A 22,176-nucleotide genomic window follows, 5' to 3' on the forward strand; every position below is an offset into this window, starting at 1 on the left:
GGGGGGTGTTGCATGTTAGAAGGAGGGGGTGTGCATGTAGACCGGAGTGGGAGGGGGTTTGATCGTGGGGTGAAGTGCCTTTATCCTTCTCTCTGCTATGCGGCTCTGCGATTCCCCACCGGAGGCACAATGCACTGCAATCTTTAGCGTAGAAGAGTAGGCGTAGGTCTAAGGATATGGACCAGTAATGTCCACCAAAGTAAGAGTGGCACAGGAGGGATCCTTGTTAGTCCGGTCAAGGAAGGGCGCACATAGCTCACCGGTGAACAGAGAGCCAACGAGACTTTGTGCACTGCAATCTCTAGCATCGAAGAGAAGCTGTGAATGCAAGTCAGATGTGTCATGTCTAACTAGAGCCGGCAGTAGCTAGTCATACTGAACAGCGCCTCGAGCAGCGAAACAATTCAGGCGCAGCCGTCTTTGTTCAAAAGCTTGATTCTCTAATAGAGAAAAGCTCGTGCGCTTGTATGATACATTCGAACAGCGTCAAAAGAATATTTCCGAAAGTGTGCGTGCATGGCTTGTCAACGTTCTGCTATCGTAAGCACTGTGTTTCGTAGCGGTTGTCTGGAATGCACATGTACACAAACCTGTCGCTCTTAGGAACATCCAGGTTCTTGCTATCCCTCATGAGCCCGTTCAGGGTTGCAGTGTTGGCTTGGAGGTCAAGGCTGTAGGCTTTCTATGCACTCGGTTGTAGGGAAAAATCGAGCGCCCTTGGGTGGCTGCTTGGTGGGGACTGCTCGATCATTCCGTACAACGACTTGCATGCCTGCTTTGCCTGCTACTGCACTGCATTTCGTAGCGCTAGGGAGCAGATGTGTACTGCATGTTCCAAGATTGAGGAGGACTCTAAGCGACGAGTGGTGTGAGGCAAAAAGAGTCATCAATGGATAGCCAATTCCCCAACACCATCTTACCTTTTGCACTGTAATCTCGAGCGCCGACGAGTAACCAGGCACTACATCATTACTGATAATGTTTCGCCGGACTGCGAAGTTGGTTTCGCTGTTGACACCAAAAGCTTTGGTGAACGAAGAATCGCATCAATATGTCTGGCGTGGAAGAGGCCATTACCAGACTGCTTAGCTATGCTTTCATTCAGGTTCGACATATAGACTGAAGTGGGAACTTCCCATACAATGGTCTAATGGTGTCTCCCAATTGTTAGCAATGGCCTGAACATGTCCCAATTCTGGTGCGCGGGCGCAACAAGCTACAATCTCTGGCTTGAAAGACGAAGAATTTCCTCTGCACTCGCTCGTCTGCGCTAGAAATCGCAGTGCGAAGGGGGGTGCTATATTTACCTAAAAATCTACTCAAGAGTCCTCCGTCCGTGCACTTCTAGATTGAGCGCGGATGAACGTATGCACCTGGGCAGAAGGAAGTTGTCGAGCGTGATTGGTTGCTAAGCCCCGTTACCGGTGAAGAACACCGGTGGGTTTAGTTATTCGCTGCACTGCAATCTTTAGCGTAGAAGAGGAAACATATGGCAGCATCGACCAATGGTATCTGTCATGTTCTAATCAATCGACGATACCTCATGTCTTGCTGGTGAGATACAGGTTGCGAAATTCGTTTGCCTAGTTGCCAGGCTATGAGGCAACCAGGCAACAGGGCGCCAAGGTAGGTGCACTGCAATCTTTAGCCCACAATAGCAGCTACCTCGATCAAGAAGCAGGCAATCGACAAGGTAAGGCAGCAGTAATTAAACCACAGAAAACCTTTCGCACTGCATATCTGTCTTGCACAGCGTACGCATACGATGTTGTCGCGAACCCCTTGGCGCCTGTGAAGACACTCTATCAGACACCACTGCAACTTTGTACTTTAATCTCTGGTGTCGGGGAGGACATACAATCTCCAGCGCAGCAGAACAGGATTGGCCAGAAGAAAGGTGATAGGCTCGGTGAACGCAACGGCGCGTGGAGGACGAATCCGGTCCTGTACGAATGATAAGGATTTCCCCTGTCTCATCGGTGAGAGACGTCTTGCGAACTACGTTTGCCTTGTTTCGCATTCCTGCAAACCTTTGCAGTTGCGAGCCAACCAGACGCCTGGTGCTTGCACTGCGATCTTTAGTGCGGACGACCAACTCGATGACGTGTCCCGCTAGGTCTTTACCATGATCGAGGGCTGATGGTTGTAGGTAGCTTTCAGCATCGTAGACTATAGCGTGAAAGAGGCAATGTGATTCGGACCTTCCAGTATCTGTGCTTGAGATCCAACGAAGTCATTGGTGTCCCGGTCTACCGTACATTTGCAGGATCAGTCGTATACGATAGGACAGCTGACAATTTCGTGGTCTTGAGCGGCGAAGTGGTCTTGGAGAGGCGGGAGAGGCGCTGTACTTCGGCAGGCGCCAAGATCTGATCTGATCAAGTGCGGGGTAGAGCCGAGCTCTTAAAAAGTAGGTGCGCCCGGATGGCTGCATCGCAATCTCCGTTCTGCAGAAGAGCACACCTTCAGCAGTTCAGGATCACCGGTACGGTCCGCAGCCGCTTTCCACATACGAAAAAGCGAAAGAGAAGCTGTTCGATTACACAATCAGCAAAAGAGTTAGGATCGGGCGATGATCTCAAGGTTTGCATGGCAAGGCCCGCATGCAACAAGAAAGTCGTTCTCAATCTATCCCTCGAACGTGGACCGTGGAGCGGATAAGATGTCGGTAAAATGGGTTCAACGATCTGGCAAAATAGCAAGGTTTAAGTTTTTGAAGACGAATCCTTGTGAGCTCATAGGCCTTTCCACCGGACGAATATATGGCACAAAGCTTCATTACGTTATGCATGGCGCCGCAGGCTTCACCTTGATCTTTCGACTGCTCTTCCACACATCGCATCGTGATGGTTGGCAGCAAGGACGGAACTCTTCTGTCCGAGGAGCTTGAGGTACTACTACAAGGTGTACTGCAACTCTCGGCGCAGTTAACAGGTTTGGGTGACGCGTACGTTCGGGCTTGTTATTCCGTACGTTGCAACCTTCTCTCTCGAGCATGGTCTATGGAACCTGCACGCGTAACTGGCCATTACTCCCTGCAATGGAAACTTTGGCCGCACAAGAGCGGACTTTTGTGCTTTGGAAGACAAGATGCTAGCATCAAGTGCATCTCTAAGACGGCAATCCCTAACCGAGAGGACCAATCACACCACTGTGCGAATGACGGACGACCTACACTCATGTAGGAATCTGGAGAGACGGAGTGAACTGATAGATTAGCATGCGTTGAGTTGGTCCAATATGTATAGCACAGGCAACTGCGAAGTAACCATGTACCCACTGATATTACATCGACACCGCAGGTAACAGATCAAATTGACCATCAACAATTGCGTCGTTGGCTGCGAGGAGAACGGGAGCGGGAGCAACCGCCATCCGACACTAGCGTCCCTATCGGAGATTATGACAGGGACCGTTGTTCAAGTCTAGCGGCTCGGGTGAGCTCAAGTTCCGAGCGTCCTGCCAAGTCCCGATCACTTGTGGAGTCTCGTGGTTACTGATCGGGTCCACCTCCTGCTCAACACGAAACGATGCAAGCGACATATAGCTACCGTTGAGCTATAGACGTCATGGATGAGCAGACGAAGGACAGAGACTTCGTATCTGGAGTGGCCTTGGTGCATGGTATATATTACGTTGCCGTTTGCTGCACAGTCGTCCTGCCACTATCCTACACCCACAATACCAACATCCCGTCTCGTGTCTGAAAATCAGGATTTTTCTCTTCTTAACAACCTTCCAGCCTGAACAAGGTTCCGCAACCCTTCGATCGTCGAGGTTGCTATGTCGCTTCATCAGTCGTTAGCTGCTACATTGCTGCTTCTTGAAATCGTACGTATTTCTGTCTTATGCACGCAGATACATCCTGATCGTTCTCCTAGGCTGTGGTTTACGCAGTGGGTCTTGCAATCTACAGGGTTTACTTTCACCCCCTCCGCAAAATTCCCGGGCCAAAACATTATGCCGTATCTGGACTTCCTTTGGCCATCGAGAACTCGTTCAGAGGTCTTTTTACCAAGAAGGTTCTCCGCTTTCATGAGAAGTACGGCGACATTGTTCGTACCGGGCCGAACCATGTTTCAATGAACGGAACCATTGGATGGCCTGAAGTTTTCGGGCATAGTCGCGGCGGGCGACCCGAGTTTTCCCATTGGCATGACTTCTACCAGATTGGAGACAAGTCGAACCAGTCTCTTTTCCCTGCCGATAGAGAGAGCCACCGACGCCAACGCCGTCTCCTGGCACATGCCTTCTCTGATGCTGCCATCAAGGAGCAGGAAGCGTTGATCAAGCAGTATGTTGACAAGCTTTTTGTGCAGTTACGCATAGAGGCCGCAAAAAAAGAACCGGTTGATATGCTCAAGTGGTACAACTTCACGACTTTCGACATCATTGGAGACCTAGTCTTTGGGGAACCATTCCATTGTCTGGATAACAGTGATTATCATCCATGGATTGCCATGATTTTCGCGGGCATCCGAGCTGGCTCTGGCATGATTGCTCTACTGAAGATGCCTTTGCTTCGTTGGGCTCTTCGACTACTGGTATCCAAAGAAGACATTCAAAGGCGAAATGAACACAAGGCGATGAGTAAAGTGAAAACTGAGCGGAGAATAGCACTTGGCCCAACACCAAATGGCCGGAAAGACATTATGACGTACATCCTTCGCCACAACGATGAGAAGGGCATGAGTCATGAGGAAATCTTAGGCAATTCGGATGCTTTGATTATAGCTGGTAGCGAGACCACGGCGACTGCACTCTCCGGCCTGACCTACTGGATCACGACAAACCCGCAAGCTTTGAAGAATGTTCAGGAAGAGGTCAGAGCAGCTTTCAGTACCGAGGAGGAGATCACCATGGTATCTACTGGGCAGCTCAAATATCTGAATGCCTGTCTCGAGGAGGCTATGCGGATGTATCCACCAGTTGTAGAGACGCCCCCACGTATTTCTCCGGGTGAATACGTCAACGGCCACTACATTGCTCAGGGTGTAAGTCACACTCCACAGTTGCCGACGCAATGCTCCGTCTTCACCCTACTACCCGCACAGATTATTTTTTAGAGTCGCAAACATGGGAACGATCAAACGCTAACTGATTTCCCTAGACTTTCATTACAATCCACCAATGGGCCGTTCACCACAACCCCAACAACTTCGCTCAGCCAGATACCTTCAAGCCTGAGCGATGGCTAAGCCCCGATCATCCTTTGTACGACCCGCAGTTCAGCGCAGATAAGAAGGGAGCTTTCCAACCCTTCTCCTTTGGCCCACGAAACTGCATCGGCAAGAACCTTGCATACGCTGAGCTTCGACTCATCGCTTCTCGGTTCTTCTGGAACTTCGACATCGCGCTGCACCCCGAAAGCAATAACTGGCCAGATAAGCAGAGAGTGTTTACGTTGTGGGAGAAGGTCCCATTGATGGTACAGCTGAAGCAAGTTGAAAGAAGTTAGAAAAACAGGCAAATATTCCATCTCGTCTGCTAGACAGCATGTTTGCGATTTGCGTGTTTCAGTACTGCGGTCGCGCGTCACCCAGACCTTGAGGTGTAGCATGTAACTCAGAGTAGCGCGACATGTATGCATTGGCAGATACAAAGAAAGCAGAAGGTATCAACAAGAACGTAAAGAGAACTTTTGCTTTGGGCTTCTGAACTTCGAGATGATCTTGCTCACGAGGTCGCTTGTATTTGCAGTGCTTAGGAATCAGGACGGCAGCGCTTGTTATATAGTTTCTCACGGAGTGGCATGCGGCAGAGCTTAGGAATCTCAGCGCCCGATGACCGTGCCCGCCGCACTGACTTATACATGGTTCTATAGCTTGCATATCTTGCTTGCTGTGAAGTGTTCGGTGTGTAAAGGGCGCAAGCCGATCTTTAAGTGCTATGCTCCGGGCCGAATAAAATTCTCTAAACTAAAAGCGGCAACAATGTCATCGCACTAGTAACCCCCTGGCAGGAATAGTCACACATAACTTTGCTGATCAAGTTTCTTCAAGAGGTAACACTAATGACCGGCGACAGGATACGGCTTTAGACTTATCACCGGAAAGGGCGAAGGCAGAAAGATAGGAAGTCAAGCTATAATTTGTAATATGAGCTGCAAGTACAAATACCTTGGAAAACCACAAAGTAATGCAGCAATAGCAAGTCCTCTTAATGAAGATGTCACCTTTGTGTCGGAAGTTTGCACTTACAGCATTCTGCTTACTGAGTGGGCAGGCCGCATACGCAGCATCGCTCTTCAACCTGCAGGATCTGGTAGTCGATCTAGGCTATGGCATCTACCAGGGCGCTTACAACTCAACTACACATCTCAATATCTGGAAAGGGTATGTTAAACTCAGTACCACACGGAGACTTCCGTTGTGAGAAGTCCTAGTATGCTGACCACTGCCATAAAGCATTCGCTACGCAGCACCCCCAGTTGGTGACCTCCGCTGGCGAGCACCAGCGGCCCCCGTTGTCTCTTCAAATAACATAGTGGACGCTATCGAATTTGCACCAGGATGTCCTCAAGCCGCTCCTGCGCCATTTCCCGTTATCCCGGCGCCATCTGGTAGTGAAGATTGCTTATTTCTCAACGTGTATGCGCCTAGGCGCAAGGAACAAGCTAAGCTTCCAGTGCTTGTCTGGGTCCATGGTGGTGGTTACGGGTTTGGAAACGGGCAGCAGGACATGACTGAGATCATCAACGATAATGGTAACAGTTTTATTGCTGTCTCTATCCAATATAGAGTAAGTCTATTCTCCTGACGGAGACGTTACCAACTAATTATGTCGAAGCTCGGGGCTTTCGGATTTCTCTCGTCGAATGAGATCCAGCAGAATGGTGCTCTCAACGTTGGTATCCTTGATATGGCTTTCGCGCTGCAGTGGGTGCAGGATCACATCGATCATTTTGGAGGTGACAAGTCACGAGTCACTGTTGCTGGTCAAAGTGCTGGTGCTGGTGGTGTGACGCTACTTGGTATCGCGAAGAATGGCACCCTAGGTACTTCACTATTCAGAAACGTATGCGGTCCTTTAACTACACTAAGGTCCCTGCTAACAATGCATCAGATTATTGCTGCCTCGCCCTATCTTCCACCACAGCACAAATTCGATGCTTCAGCCCCAACACGACAGTATGAGAGCTTTTCCACTAGCGCTGGATGTGCGAACTCAACCGAGACGCTATCCTGTCTGCGCAGCAAGGATTCACTCACACTGCAGACCGCAAACTCAGACGTGAACGCTGCCAATTTTTATGGTCATTGGGCCTTCGCTCCCGTTACAGAACCAGAATCTGGCTTCATCAATACTCATCCAAGCGATTCTCTTGCAGAAGGACTCGTCAATGGCGAGAACATGCTTGTCGGCAACAACGCTAACGAAGGGCCCCACAATTGATAGTACCGATGCACTTCAAGCATGGCTGCGAAATGCCTTCCCCTCATCTGCTTCAACAGAACTCGAAGCCATCCTCGCCGCCTATCCGCTATCCAATCTGACAAAAAACGACACGTTCGCAACCACGGGTCTCGGCCCAGTGACAGCCCTCGATACCAGCTCATTTGCCTTAGGCATACAACAGCGCGCATACAACATCTACGCCGAAGCGACCTTTGTGTGTCCGTCATACTGGCTTAGTGGCGCCTTTGCAACAAACAATCGCACCGCATTCCATTACCAGTACTCTGTACCCGGCGCGCTACACGGCAGCGATTTGACTGCATACTTTGGCCCTGCAACGGCTAGCCAGCCACGTTCCTTCACTGCCGTTTTCAGACAGATCTGGGGCCACTTTATCACGGCGGCAAACCCGGCCACTGCAAAGGGTCTCACGAAGCTCACGTGGCCGGCATGGACAGCAAATGGACATAGCAAGATGCTTAATCTCAACACCACAGGCGGTGTGCCTTACTCTGCTCCGCAATTGACAGGAACTACCATTACAGAATATACAGGTCCTGGGCTACAAAATGATTTCAGCGTTGTTGATGCGCTGAATTGGGAAGGTAATAGAGGTGCGAGGTGTGAGCTTTGGAGAAGGATTGCCAGTAAGAAGGCGGAGAAGAATTAAAATGTTCTCTTATACCTAGATAGTCTTCAACAGGACGGTTTTCGCCGCATCACTAGAAACGATCGGGCGTATCATATATATTATATAAACAGAGTTTTTTCGTGTCAGTAATGCGCCACTTTTCCCAATGACGTGGTGGTGCTGGTTGTACTGTGATTCTTAGCGTAATGGAGAGGGTGCAGTGGTCGCCTGGTTCGCGGACCACATGAGAGGCGCTCTTCCGCACTACAGATCGCAGTACACAACGTTCACAAGCACCAGAGAAAGACCAGGGTACTGTGATAGTTCTCAACGTGAAACAGTGGATATATGGCCTGGTGTGGGCCACCAAGTCTTACAGTGAGGCAGGGGTAACGAGTGTGGCTGGCGTCTTACACCACGCACACAAATCCCTGACGTAGGATTCGGAGCGAGTTGGCTCAACATGGTATGTTGCGGTTTGCTGCGTAGGCAGATATCCTCTGTTGTAGCTCAAGATTGCAGTGCGCGCCACATGCTACATGGCCGATTGGATACGGTGCCAGTCCAACACAGAAGGCTGTGACCACTTGGCAGCTGGAATGATTGTGGCGCAGCTAGTCCCGGTGAGGCGCGTCCGCATGCGTGCGGTATGAGCGTGCGGTATCTAGCGCCTGAGCGCGAATTGCTCACCGGTTGGTCAACTTATCGGATTGATATTCTTATGAGGCTGGACGCACAGATAGCTATAGAGTAGAACAAGTTCATACAGTTGACAGCAAAACGATCGCGGCTCAGAACAACTCTCCATGGGTGTCATTCTTTGTTCAGTGTCTGATGAGGGTGCTTGCAACATGCTGCCAACCCAAAGATTGTGCGATCAGAAGAGGACATTGCTATAGCCAAGTGCCCACAAAGATCTCGCCAATCGATTTCCAGCTTTCGCGCCAAAGTGACCGGCGCCTGTCGTAACTTCTGCAAATGCTATCAAAATCGCTCCGCTAAACACCGCAAGCCTCACTTAGCCGCTTTGAATGAGATTAGCCCTTTCAAGCTTCGTATTCTGGAGTGATCGCATATCCTATTGATGTAAGCAACGAAAAGCGATCTAGATCATGTCACCTTACCTGCTCCACCGTTTGCTCCACGACATAACGCGTGACTAAAACAGCCTGCTTTTGTCCGAGACGTAAAGCTCGTGCGACTGCTTGGTTCTCGACAGAAGGATTCCACTGGGGTTCCACGATAAAGACGCGATTTGCCATTGCGAGGTTGAGCCTGGGAGACATTATCAGTTTGAACAGACCACAATATCGACGATTTTTACACACCCTACAGCGCCAGTACCAGTAGTCATGATGAGTACCCGTAATTTCGGGTCTTCTGCAAATCTTTGTAGGATGCGTTCACGTTTAGCCGTGGAGCAGTCGCCATCAATTCGCTCGTGGGTCCATGTGTTATTGGATATATGGCGGAGGTAGAACTGCAGCAAGTCCAGTGTTCGCGTCCAACATGTGAATATGATGCTGCCAATTCGTTAGACTCAGTAGATTGATTTGTGAGGCTATCGCAAGTACCTCTTTGTGTTCCACACGTCAACGGAAACATCTTGCATCAAAGCCTCCATCTTCGAGGACCGCCCGTTGGGTCGAAAGTAGGTATCCTCCTGTGACGCATGATTGGAGCGCGGCGCTCTAGAGTCAGCGTCCCAAAGTGGTTGACAGAGGGGACATCTGCTGGGCAGGCTTTCCTGATCACTCGTCATGCTTGTTGAGAGACACTCCATACAGAGTACGTGCCGGCAATGTTCCGTGTAGCGATGGAACAACGTACCAGTATTAAAAAGAGGCAACGTCTGTCGACAAGCAGAGCAGGTGATCTCGCCATCTCTTCCTAATGACGCTTCCACAGCCTCTCTTTCATCCAGAAGGTGCAATTTGCGCCGATTCCAAGAAAACGGTTGTTGCCAAGTGCCATGATTGCAGATGATACGTAGTTGAAGCTGTACCTGAAACATGCCTAACGTGCTCTTCTGATCAAACACACCATTCTGGTTCTTGATCGTCCGAAACATGACGTCATAAGTGTGCTTGTATTGAGCGCGCTCTTCTGATGACAGATGTATCGTCCTCACACGATGTTTTTCGTCCGGCAAATGAAGTACATCTTTGGTCCGGCGAAGACACAATGAGTCTAACAGGCGTGTGAAGCGTTCGATTGCCATATCACGTCTTTTACTGCCTTCATCGAAGGGTATAGCGATGCACTTCCGAAAGTTTGACAAGCTGTGAAACGGGCTAATTCTCAGGAAGGCAAACAACGAGCCGATATCCTCGAGACGGTTTTGTATAGGTGTGCCAGTGAGACACCATCTCGATCGGGCTGAGAATTCAGCTACGGTGCGATATAGTATCGTGGACTGCCGTCTTATGATATGAGCTAGAAGATCATCGTTAGTGAGATACAACAACTGGTATATGGGATACCGACCTTCATCAAGAACAAGGCGATACCACTCTATGTCCCTTAGCACACCTCTGTTTCCAGTGAGATCTGACGCGAGCGTATGGTAAGTTGTGATGACAATATCTGCTTCGACAAAGCTATCTGCCGAGACGTGTCGATGAGGACCATGATACTTGATGGCTTTCAAAACTCTACGGGAAGATTCGTCAAAGTGCCTTCAATCATCAGCTTCTTACCCATATTCATGCAATTGTCTTCACTCACTTGTCTAGCTCTTGAAACCACTCGTTGATCATGACTGTATGGAGACAATCAGAAGCTGTGATTGAAACAAAGCCATGATTCACTTACGGTCCGATGACGCAACGATCAAGGTTGCTCTGGAACGGCGATTGCATCTTGGTGTCTGCGACATCTCACCCTCTGAAGTCTCATTCTGAGTAGCCCAATCATGTGCAGAATGCAGCGTTCGTATAATGAGGGCTAATATAGAGAGGGTCTTGCCCATTCCCATCTCATCTGCGAGGATACCGCCGCCTGTTTCCTCGGGCTTGAACATGCCTGCAGATTTGTTAGTATGCTTTGAAGCTCACTATTATGGACGACAGAACCTACAGCGCGCGTTTGAGATTGCATGCCGGTAACTGCAATTTCGATTAGCAAGAGCAAGCTAGCTTGTTTGCCATGTACTTACCATTGTAGCCCTTCCTCTTCAATGGCTTTCCACAGCGCATATTTCTCTGGTATCGGACCATCTTCGCGCTGCATCATAAAGGCAAGAGCTGTCTTCTGGTGCCTGTGTCGCTTAGTATGGAATTCTGGAATCACACCTAGTCACGGAAGGTATTTTGCATGTTCTGCAGCAGCGTGATTACATACAATAGGAGTGTGGTATCAAGGCGCTCGTCACCTTCCAGCCCACTCAGATCACGATCGCGCGTTAGTGATGAATATACGTCTTGAATCGTGTTTTTGAACGTCTGCAGGCTAGGCTTCTCAGGTACAGGCTCTTCTAGTAATGGTCGTATCACCGTCATTGAGTTCTCAAACTCAGGGAGCGTAAGCATATGAGGGTTGCTATATCTAACGCCGTCTTTGACGTACGCAGGACGCTGGAGGTAAAGCTTGTGTTGAGAGAGCTCTCTTCCAATCTCGTTAGCCGCTGCTGGTGGGCCATACACGTTCACTTGAACCCGAATTACAGCTTCTTTCTCTCTTCTAGCCCGACCTATAATGTCTTGAATAGCTCTTGTCGGGGCAAAAACTTCGAGGTCAAGCTCATAACCTTGTTCCGCAATGCTAGTCAGTGCTTTATCCAGCTGCGCATTCACCTCTCCCACAACTGCTCCGTCTGAGAAAGCGACCAGAAATTGAGCTTCGGGCTTGATGATCACCATCTGAGCATGTCCGTGAAGAGGTGATAGCGCAATCATATTGAGCTTCTTGTTGAGCTCTATCATGTTACCGCAAAGCCGTACGGCAGCTCTGAAAACCTGGATGCGTGTCAGTTAACCGAGAGAGAGATTGGTTGTGGTTAGTGATGGCACTCGGGTGAAAGAGGTCCAAATGAACTCGTCATATAGATCACATAGCATTTTACTCACCATGCCGTAACATACGTACGCTTCCTCGGGTGGAGGTTGGTCGAGAAGTCGATGAGACGCATCTCCGGTCGTCCATTCCTCAATATCGGCGCTGGTTTCCTGGAACGAGCTGTACAACTCAATCTGATCTCCATCAAGAGCGAGGTCACATCGAGCGATTTGTGAGCCAAGGAGTTCGTCCAGGTATCGGTCCCAAGACTGAGCTGGTAAAGCCGCTATAAACCTACACTTGTCAGCCTTGCTTCAACAATCACAATCCGTTTACTGCATACTGATTTGAATCATCGTCTTTTCTGGACTGCACATTCGGCCGGTAGTTGTTTTGGTAGTCGTCGCCGGCTTCCTCGTCGTTCAGTAGGTGCTTGAGCGCCATCTGGACCTTGGGTGTGACGTAAGCGCGTGGTATATTAGCGGCTTGGCAAACGCGCTACCTCGATGAGTCGCCCTGGGTTGGTGAAGACGTGCAACTTCAATCAACGGTCAAGGTCTTTCAAATGAAATGTGGAGGAGGGAGGCACAGCCAGATATGCTGGAGAATTGGACGCATCTCAGTGTTGTGCATGCGGAAGGCTGAGTCGCAGCCTCCTGCACACCGGTGAGCCACGCGCAGCGTTTCAGCCTTGCTCCGCCCCATCCATAGGAACGTCGATTTCTTACCTACGACTTTCACATCTGGTTTATACTTACCGCAACTTCGCCAGATTGTAGAAGCACATAACGCGCAGCTTCTGATTGCATATATCGAATAGTATCATATGAGTGTCTTGGCGTGGTAGCTGAGTATCATGGATGATGGCGACCCCGATGCCTTCGCAGCAGAGTAGTCGCACCTCGACCACTGCTTTTTCTCAGCAATCGACAGTGATAGGAAGCACAACCCCACCACCACGTGCAGCCGGAGCCGCCCTTGACCGAGCCATCATCCAATTCCGCAATCGACTCAATGGCACAGAACTCATGGAATTCAAGGGGACTACACATGATAATCTGCGCGAAGAGCTTTTCAAAGTTCAGGAGAAGCAAGAGGCTCGCCTGGAGATGATGAGTCTTGCTCGCATCAAACATTGTCTCGAAGCGATGCACCAGTTCGGCCAAGTCATCGAGATCTTCCTCAACGTTTCGGATGCAGTCGCGTTCGTGTGGGGCCCGATGAAGTTCCTCTTGTTGGTGAGTTTGCTAGCTGTGTAAAGTAGTGCTTCAACTGACATACGGCACAGACAGCTAGTACGTTTGCAGACTCTTTCGATTCACTTCTGGATGCGTACAAAAGAATTGGCGAGCAACTACCTTTGTTAGCAGAGTATCACTCATTGTTCAGCAACTCACCTCACATGGTTGATGCCCTCGAGTTGATTTACATCGACATACTGGACTTCCACCAACAAGCGTGCAAATTCTTCTCAGGCAGATGTGAGTGATAGCGCATATGTCGCTTTCATTTCTAGAGACTAAGAGTGATTCAGTATGGGTTCGGTTTTTCAAGTCGATGTAGGTGCTCCTCATAGAAGGAAACCCAGTAAGCCTGTATATACAATTGACCCTGGGATACAGGTGGAAGAACTTCCATACCAAGTTCGATGGGATTCTTAGCAGTCTTCGCCGTCACAAAGACATCGTAGAATGCCGTGCTAACCTCGTCCAATACCGCCTCTACCAGGATGATGTCGCAGATTTCAAAGCAAAGCTCGAGGAAAACGTCGCGCGAGAAGAAACCAAGAACCTAATGGTTGTCAAGGAATGGCTTAGTGTAGGAGAGTTACCACAACTTGATCATGCTAGCTACTGCAAAATCCGAGCAGATTATGCCACTACAACCAAGTGGATATCGCAGCACAAAACTGTCAAACATTGGATACACGCCGATGTACCGAAAAGCCCAGTCGTCTGGATGTATGGAATTCCTGGTGCTGGTTAGTACGCTCAAAGTGAACATAGTTCAACGCTGATAAGCAATAGGAAAGACGATACTATCATCGGCCATCATTGATGAGTGTAAAGCTCAGCCGGGATTCCTGACTTGCTATTTCTATTGTCACGATGGTGATCCAATGAGTAGCACTGCAGTCGGTATACTAAAGGGGCTCGTTGACCAACTCTTGGATCAATACCCGCAGATGTTGCCCCCTTGCTTCACAAGGCGTAGATCGAGCGGAGAGCCATCGCTCCGGTCACTTTCTCAAGCGAAGAAGCTCCTGGAGGACTTCTGTAATACCATACCTAAATCGTTCATTGTTATCGATGGGCTGGATGAATGTGAGAAGGCAGAAAGGAGCCAGGTGTTGGACATCTTGACCGAAGTCGTAGGTTGCCGCGACACGATCGACCCAGGCACACTCCGTCTTCTCATTGCTAGCCAAGATCTTATTGATATTCGAAAAGGATTTAACAGCACTGCATCTAACAAGGTTGCACCAATAATCTTGCGGATCTCCGAGACGGACAACGAAGGTGATATTCGAGCTTTCACCAGGCTATGGGTAGATAAGATCGCATCAAAATTTCCGCCATTCTCAGAGGATATGAAAGAGTACCTTCAGAATCTTACAGTAGTCAACGCAAAAGGTATGCTGTACATCGCTAACCCAATCCTGTTATAGTCTCTAACGTTGTTATAGGCATGTTTCTATACGCCAAACTTGTTTTACTTGACCTTTATGCTTCTACTACGCTAGCGGAGCTTAAAGACAGTATCAAGACCGAAAACTTTCCACACAAGCTAGCAGACGCGTGAGTATTCCCAAAGATGTATAGAGACGGGCATTCAATCTATCCATATTCCTGTACCAATACATGGGCTTGCGTTGATACACTAGCAGATACGAGCGAATCCTGAGACGTATCAAGACTACGTCTGGCAGAGGTTGGCCGAAAGCAAAGAAGCTGCTTGGATGGTTTGTGGTTCCTAACTCCAATTTGTGTGTGAATCGAAAGCTAATAACTATCGGATGTTTAGGTTAGTTTGTGCTAAACGCAGGCTCACATGGAAAGAGATGCAAGTCGCGCTTTCGATCGATCCCGAGAGGCAGATCATTGATTACGAAAACCAGCGGGTACGCGATCACATTTACGTCACTTGTGGCTCATTAGTACTTGTTAACGGGGACCGCGTAACCCTCGTTCATAGCACGGCGAAAACGTAATCTTCTCACTCCCAACGAGAAGCTTAATTTGCTGACAGTATTAGGTACATCACTGCCATCACCAAAGACATACATGAGCCATCTATCGAGTGCGAGCTTGCGACATTGTGTATGCAATACTTGACTTTCCCCTGTTTCGATGTTGACAATCCTGACGATGTCGTACAACGACGGCGATACGCACTGGATGGATCACTCGCGTTCCAAGACTACGCGATTGCGAAATGGTTTCACCACATCAATGCGTGGGTGGCAAGTGGCACAAAGTTCCTTGAAGAAGCTCAGGACCAGGTAGCTTTACTATCTGCCATCTTTAATGCCATGGAAGACTTCATGACGCGCTATAGTGAGGTGGATTGGGCGAAAGGACTTGTGGATGACTGCAAGACCAAGTGCAGGGTGTTTGAACATCTCGGTCTATACGAGCATGTTGTGCAGCTCACTAGCCATATCTACACGTTCCAACAGAAAGGCTTCGATGCATCACACAAGATTAGCATTAGCGATCTTTCGGAGGCCTTAGATCGGAACCGGAAAATGCTTGAGGAGTTTCACAAAGCCAAACCTGGTCCGACAGCAGAAGAGAAGACAGCGTACAGTAAATTCTACAACGAGAAGCGACGTTATAAATGCACACGGATCACCTGCCGATACTTCTCTGAGGGATTTAAAGACGAGAAATCTCGTGAGCGGCATGTCAACATTCACGAAAGACCGTACCAATGCGAGATACCGGACTGCGTAGGCGCAGAAGGGTTTGTGAATGAAAAGGATCTCGAGAAACACACTCGGACGTTCCATCCTGACAAGAGTGATTTAGCAGAGACGTTTATCTCTGCTATCGCACCCAAACGCGGGAACACGAATCATGCATGCTCGATCTGCGGGAAAACATTCTCACGCAGCTACCATCGTAGGGATCATGAGCTCAGTCATAAAGGAGAAAGACCACACGAGTGCGAGGAATGTGGCAAAGCTTTCACGAGACTTAACGATCTCACAAGACATAAGAAAATACACGACAGGCCCGGCAATAATGGCGCAGTCTAGAAGACCCTTACAGTTGATATTTTTGTAATGTAGCAGCGAGAGTAATAATCAAACCGACGCCCTTCAATCCTGGAATGCTGTGTGATGTAGATGCTGCGCGTGCGTGTATCGCGGGTCGGAAGTATTGGTTCACTGACGATGCAACAGGACCCCATTGCCTAACATATGTGAACTATCCAAGTGGTTCATTAATGGTTCAGGGTTCGATGATATCGTCTCTCTCCATGGCTGAACTTTTCATATCAGGATGCCCTCAAGACCGGATGTCTTGGCGTTTAAGGTGTCGCAGGGCGTGTGCAGACTAATGAAATCTTACATGCTATTCATCCGGTGGGCACATGCGGGCCAATGATCCTGTGATTGGTTGGCTCGTAAAAGCACGTGATGACATCCCGTGGTGTATCCTATTGCCTCGACGTTCAATGGTCATCGGCTAATGACTAGTTCTACGACATACAGGTCGCGGAACAATATGATTGGCCACTGCGTCACCTTTTCCATGCGCTGGAGATTGCAGCGCGACGTGAGTTGACTTGAGCGACAATCTTGCAGCGCTTTTGCAAGACGCTGGTAGTGCTCAGAGCCGGAACTATGGTAGCCTCGAAACTCGGATATATCCCCACGGCATATATCGACAATCACTTGATCCTCACTGATCGCCGCCTACCCCACCAATTCGCAGCGGATCATGACCCGGATGCGGTTGTCTTGGCGTCCCGAGTGGTGACGGGCGGGAGGGTGCCCTGCCGAGTCTCGCTACTTTGCGCGTTCCTCGCTACGCGATGCCGCTGCGCCTCAGCCGGTACCACCCTCGCGACTTTGTCTATTCTTGGATGCCATGCTCGTGTGGCTGCATGTACACAGCCGTTGCTTATTTCTTTTTCTTGACGACGTATGCCTCCCATAGCCGTGCGTGATGGGCGAAGCAAGCTGTTAGGAAGCCAGCCCACGCCTACGAAGTACACTGGTACCTTAGTCGTCCCACCACTCGGCGCACTACTATAACATGATGACTACAAATGCGTCTGAAGGAAATTTGGGTCGTCGGGCTATTCGGACATCTGTTGTACGATTACCGACAAGCAAATCCCCTGTCCAGATTGACCATTGAAGACGCAGGCATTGCTAATTCACCCGGCTCTGTCTCCACTGTTTCAAAACTGCAGCATATCTAACATAATGTCGTTCGGGATCTCGGACATGGATAAAATCCTACCACTAAGCAGATGGCGGACCTGAGTACTATCATCTCGCATCATCTCGCGTCATGGTCCGAAAGGAGCATCGGCTGGGGAAAGTCCACGTAATGGGCACTGTAGAGACGTCCGAGAGGAGTTTTAGACATGGCGCGGCTGCGATACTAGCGACATGACCTGGTGAAGGCTATGCAAGAGTGCTCATCTTAGTCCAGGCGATACACTATAAGACGATCGTAAAGTCACCCATCGCAACTCAATCCACAGCGATACCATCCATCAGGATCTTGCCAGTACTACCATCAATCTCCCCTTCGTCCCCAAGCAAACTGAAACAATGCACATGCCATCTCTCATCATCGGTGCTCTCATGAGTGTTGGCTTCGTCAGCGCCCAAGGCTCTTTAGAAAGCTGGCACCCAGCTAGGCCTGGAGAATGTACGTTTCGATCCAACCGCCTTTGCTCAAGCCATCACGACCAATGCTGATACCGTCCAGCTCGAGGCCCTTGCCCTATGCTGAACACCTTGGCAAACCACGGCTTCTTACCTCGTGAGGGTCGCAACTTCACGCTCCCCACCGTCAAGCACGCTCTCTTGACAGGCCTTAACATCAGCGAAGACATCTCGGAGCTGTTGTATAACTTCGCGCTCACGACAAACCCAGGTCCGAATGCTACAACCTGGGGTCTCGATACATTGGGCAATCACAACATCTTGGAGCATGATGCCAGTCTGAGGTAAGTTCTTCATTTCAAAGTGCAAGCCAGGGTCCTCACGATCTTGAGTACATGACTGACACGAGCCGTTATCCAGTCGTTCCGACAAGTTCTTCAATGACGATGCCGTCTCTTTCAACGCCACCATATACAATCAAACCCGCGCCTACTGGACCGACGAAAAGATCACTATCCAGATGGCTGCCAACGCACGACTTGCTCGCATGATCGACTCGGTGAAGTACAACCCCAGGTTCGCTTTGTCGGACTTGGCCGCAGACTTCAGTGCGGGCGAAGGTGCCGGATACATGCTCGTATTCGGCAACAAGACGGAGAAGACAGCGAGCAGAGACTTCGTGGAGTACTTCTTTGGTATGTATCCTATTCATGGTGATTAGGTCGACGCATGCTGATCAGCGAACAGTCAACGAGCGCTTGCCGACAGAGATTGGCTGGACGATACCCAGTGAAGAGATTAGCGTTGACAATCTCTTTGACTTTTCTAATGATATCTACGCGGCGACGTCGTACGCTGCTCTGGAGTCGAAGGCGGGCATGATGCGCAGGAACGGTATGGTCGGAAAGGTCTTTTAGTCTTGAGTGATGATCGATGTACCCCACAGTTTGATAGATTAGAGGGGATTCCTTACAGACGCTAGAGAATGCAGTGCAGAGTAGGCAATATAAAACGTTTTTGATAAAAGGCTCGTCTTTACATATCCGTAGCACGCGACATTACCTTCTAACTCGGATGTACCGATCATTACACCAACGAGCTCACGTTGCCTTGCCATTGTTGCGCTCTGGTGTGATATCGATGGGTATCACTGTGGATCCTGTGACAATGTGTGAGTGAGACGAACCTTGTAGCGGACCCATGGCCTCACATAGGCGTCACTTCACGACGGCCGTAAGCTGCCCTACTAGGCGCCTTTTGTCGACTCGAGTATGAAATCTCCGATCACCCCCTTCGATTGAGTAGACTGTCTTCTTTAAAGCGCACCGGTTGTCGCATCTTCGATGGGGGTGTTTGCCATTGCGAGTCCGACCGACAGACAAGTCGTTGAGTTCGGTTGCACCAGAAGTCAGGTACAGAGCGATAAAGACGTGCGGCTTCCGAACAACAAGCTCCCTTCGACGTGGCTGTACCCGCGCATGGCTTGACCCCTTTGTACCAGTATCACAATCCAAATCATGTCACATCTACCGCTGATGGGACCTGGGGCAACGCCGAACGCGTGGACTATCATTGACAGAATCTCAAACTTCCCTCTGCGTAATGTCCCTGTCGCATCAATAACAGCACATAACATCTCATCATATACTCAAACTAGGCGTTTACTAACACGTGCATCGCCGTGTTCGTTGCCAGACTGGGATATTTGACCGTTGGGGAAGAGCCGTTAGGAGTCCGTCTTTATGATCTCGGTCGACTGGATGGTGGCGATGGACATAGTGGCGACCCGCAACGCTTCGTCATGGGATCGAGTCGTGAGTGCAGCGGGGCATAGGTCGATTATAACGAACACTGGTTTCGTCATTGACGGTCAATGTGTATCGGATCGCGGAAGGTTGAATCTTCCCTCCTATATCCTTCATGAAACGGCCCCTTCGAAGATATGACCTCCCTGACACATTCGTCCTCTTGTGCCATCATTCGCGCTCTTCAGAGTCAGCATAGGAACCTCCTCACATGCCGGCTACATGCATGGCATCACTGTTCGTCTAGACAACAGCAGCCAGTTCCGTGGATGAGATGCTAACGATCGAGCGAGCTGTTGCCGTTGCGCTGGCGAGGACCGCGATGGAGCTGGAAGGAGGAAGGAGGCTTGTCGAATGGGTCGCTAAGGTTAGTGATAGACCATGATAAGTTACTTCATCGGCTGAATAGCATGCGCTGCGGATGATAGTAAATGACGGTATGGGAACAGTTGTACGCGACGCGGTTGTGGGTGATGTGTCGCAGGATGTAAAGGTCGCGAGGTAGCGGAATAGACATGAGCAAAGCGGCCCCGCTGACGTCTGTCGTGCACTGCAATCTTTAGCGTGGATGAGCAGGTAAGCTGACCAATGAGACCCCCCAGACCCCGCCTGCCTGCAATTACCATGTCCAGCGCAGACGACAAGTGAAAAAAAGTACCTCAGCCTTCACGGCCAAGCTATAGCTTTTTTTTTAAACTTCTTATACTCACTCACAATGCTATCATCTCCGTTTCTAGGTCACCAACTACCTGCGAACTGTTGGTTTAGATACCTATCACGTGTTACTTTCCTTTCACTCACTAGTAACTCCCTTCCTACTATATAGGTCAGGGTTTCCTCCCTCTTACATAGAACAAACACATTACTCTCTTCTTGTTCTACACGAACTACCAGGTGCATATGCTGAAGACGCTATCATCAACCGTTCTCCTCTCTATGCTCCAGTATACGGAACATATGATAGAGCCGCTCGGCCCACCTTGGGTCACGTTCATCATTACAACGTTCGCCGACCCACCATGGAGCGCCGAGATCTCCTCGCATAGAAAAGCAACAGAATAACGCTTGGAGCTCATTCCGTGGCTATAAGCGAAGGCCTCGCCACACGAGATATCATACTTGATTTCCGAAGCTTATTTCGACGAGAAGAAACACATTGACAGCGACCCTGGCTTTCATCTTCTATAGCACAAACTGCGCAGTTAAGGGCTTTTCGCGCAGCAGACACACTGAGGCTTGTTTCTATGCTGTTTGAGACGGTGCTCAGGATATGACGGATATATGATTAGCATGTGATCGGAATGAGAATTGCGATATCCTATCTTGTGAAAGGTGCCTGCTGTTGACCGCCGGTCAGGCAGCTGGGTCTCGAGCAAGGCTGACAACATGGCATGCTATCTGCATGGAAGACCCCGCAATATGGCCGCCCGGTTGCTTCCTTCCGCAGGGCCCGCAGCTTTAGTTCTGCGCGCGCACCCCGCCTCGCGGAGCATTTCGCCGACCTGGCCTGGGCTCGGCGACCATCAGAGTTAAGTGCGGCTCGAACTCAGCGACACACTCGGTCGCGAGACAGGTTTTCAGTTTCCAAGATACTGAATCCTTATACATGTGAGGTGCACGTCGTTGCCAAACGTTGCCTGCTGACTTTACCGCCGAGTGCAACAGCAATACTGTGCATTTACCGCAACGGTACTAAAGAGGAGGAAATGTCAAGCGCAATCATTTTGATTGCTGCGATAGCTGAGCATTCATTGGTTTTGCTGTGATCGGCTGTGCAGCTGCAACCCTGGCGACACAGATTACGATAACCATACCGCGTCAACGATGCCTGCACAAGACCCATTTTCCCTGAGGCTGGTGCCATACCGCGAAACCCGTCGGAAAGCTAACATCCAGCTGCTTGATCTCTTTTGTCGTAACGAAAAGGAAGTCAAATCATAAACGACGTTGGAACAACATAGCAGGTATGCGGTTCATACGATCGAGCGACTACCGAATCTCGACTTCAGGGGTCTGGTGAGGCGCCAACTGGTGTTACAAGGCGTTCCTAGTCCCACAAAACAGCACCCTGTTCAATCTGTTAATGGTCGCCGGGTCGCCGACCTCTTCTGACTTATGCATCTATAATGTCCACTCACAGCATGCGCTTCATATCGTGGAAGGTAGCGTTGCCTCTACCCACCCGTCGTGCATACTCCGCGATGCACATTTGCAACGACTTTAGCAAGGTTTCATAGGGGGCCAGGGTTCATCTAATTTGGGGGCCACGATACGCTGTCCAACGTTTGGACGCCTAACGCCTCTGGCTTGCCCGTTATGCCGTAACGCCCTTTAGTCTAGACGTTTGCTTTCTTCTGGTGCAATGCCAGCAAGAAGATACAATTAGGCCGATCCCAGATTTGCCTCTGCGCGTCCTCGCTCTCCGCTTCCCATACCACCACCGGCGTGAGAACGCTACACGGAACCAAGACCCTACAAAATGCTGGCCCTGACAT

At 49.8% G+C, this 22,176-nt stretch overlaps 5 protein-coding genes across 5 annotated transcripts; 4 read left to right on the forward strand and 1 right to left on the reverse strand.

The window, feature by feature from the left end:
• Positions 1–3,783: 3,783 nt before the first annotated feature.
• Positions 3,784–5,458, forward strand: AA0111_g12354 (Isotrichodermin C-15 hydroxylase; the record flags this gene model as incomplete). Its single annotated transcript, XM_028646324.1, has 3 exons — positions 3,784–3,831; positions 3,882–4,994; positions 5,111–5,458. 3 exons carry the CDS (start codon positions 3,784–3,786, stop codon positions 5,456–5,458), a joined length of 1,509 nt encoding a protein of 502 aa, XP_028500036.1.
• A 710-nt stretch (positions 5,459–6,168) lies between these two features.
• Positions 6,169–8,068, forward strand: AA0111_g12355 (hypothetical protein; the record flags this gene model as incomplete). The annotated part of the gene is made up of 5 exons (XM_028646325.1): positions 6,169–6,335; positions 6,408–6,741; positions 6,790–7,017; positions 7,066–7,255; positions 7,317–8,068. The coding sequence occupies 5 exons, from the start codon at positions 6,169–6,171 to the stop codon at positions 8,066–8,068; spliced, it is 1,671 nt and encodes a 556-aa protein (XP_028500037.1).
• A 2,684-nt stretch (positions 8,069–10,752) lies between these two features.
• AA0111_g12356 (hypothetical protein) lies at positions 10,753–12,469 on the reverse strand (the record flags this gene model as incomplete). The annotated part of the gene is made up of 7 exons (XM_028646326.1): positions 10,753–10,790; positions 10,844–11,053; positions 11,108–11,136; positions 11,187–11,288; positions 11,372–11,985; positions 12,097–12,319; positions 12,369–12,469. 7 exons carry the CDS (start codon positions 12,467–12,469, stop codon positions 10,753–10,755), a joined length of 1,317 nt encoding a protein of 438 aa, XP_028500038.1.
• Positions 12,470–12,900: 431 nt separating this feature from the next.
• On the forward strand, positions 12,901–16,286 carry AA0111_g12357 (hypothetical protein; the record flags this gene model as incomplete). The annotated part of the gene is made up of 7 exons (XM_028646327.1): positions 12,901–13,263; positions 13,314–13,506; positions 13,560–13,584; positions 13,648–14,006; positions 14,053–14,658; positions 14,712–14,823; positions 15,281–16,286. The coding sequence occupies 7 exons, from the start codon at positions 12,901–12,903 to the stop codon at positions 16,284–16,286; spliced, it is 2,664 nt and encodes an 887-aa protein (XP_028500044.1).
• A 1,533-nt stretch (positions 16,287–17,819) lies between these two features.
• AA0111_g12358 (hypothetical protein) lies at positions 17,820–18,793 on the forward strand (the record flags this gene model as incomplete). The annotated part of the gene is made up of 4 exons (XM_028646328.1): positions 17,820–17,919; positions 17,980–18,220; positions 18,297–18,571; positions 18,624–18,793. 4 exons carry the CDS (start codon positions 17,820–17,822, stop codon positions 18,791–18,793), a joined length of 786 nt encoding a protein of 261 aa, XP_028500035.1.
• Positions 18,794–22,176: the final 3,383 nt, after the last annotated feature.

Source organism: Alternaria arborescens (assembly GCF_004154835.1).
Source record: "Alternaria arborescens strain FERA 675 chromosome Unknown contig_76, whole genome shotgun sequence".
Lineage (NCBI taxonomy): Eukaryota > Fungi > Ascomycota > Dothideomycetes > Pleosporales > Pleosporaceae > Alternaria > Alternaria arborescens.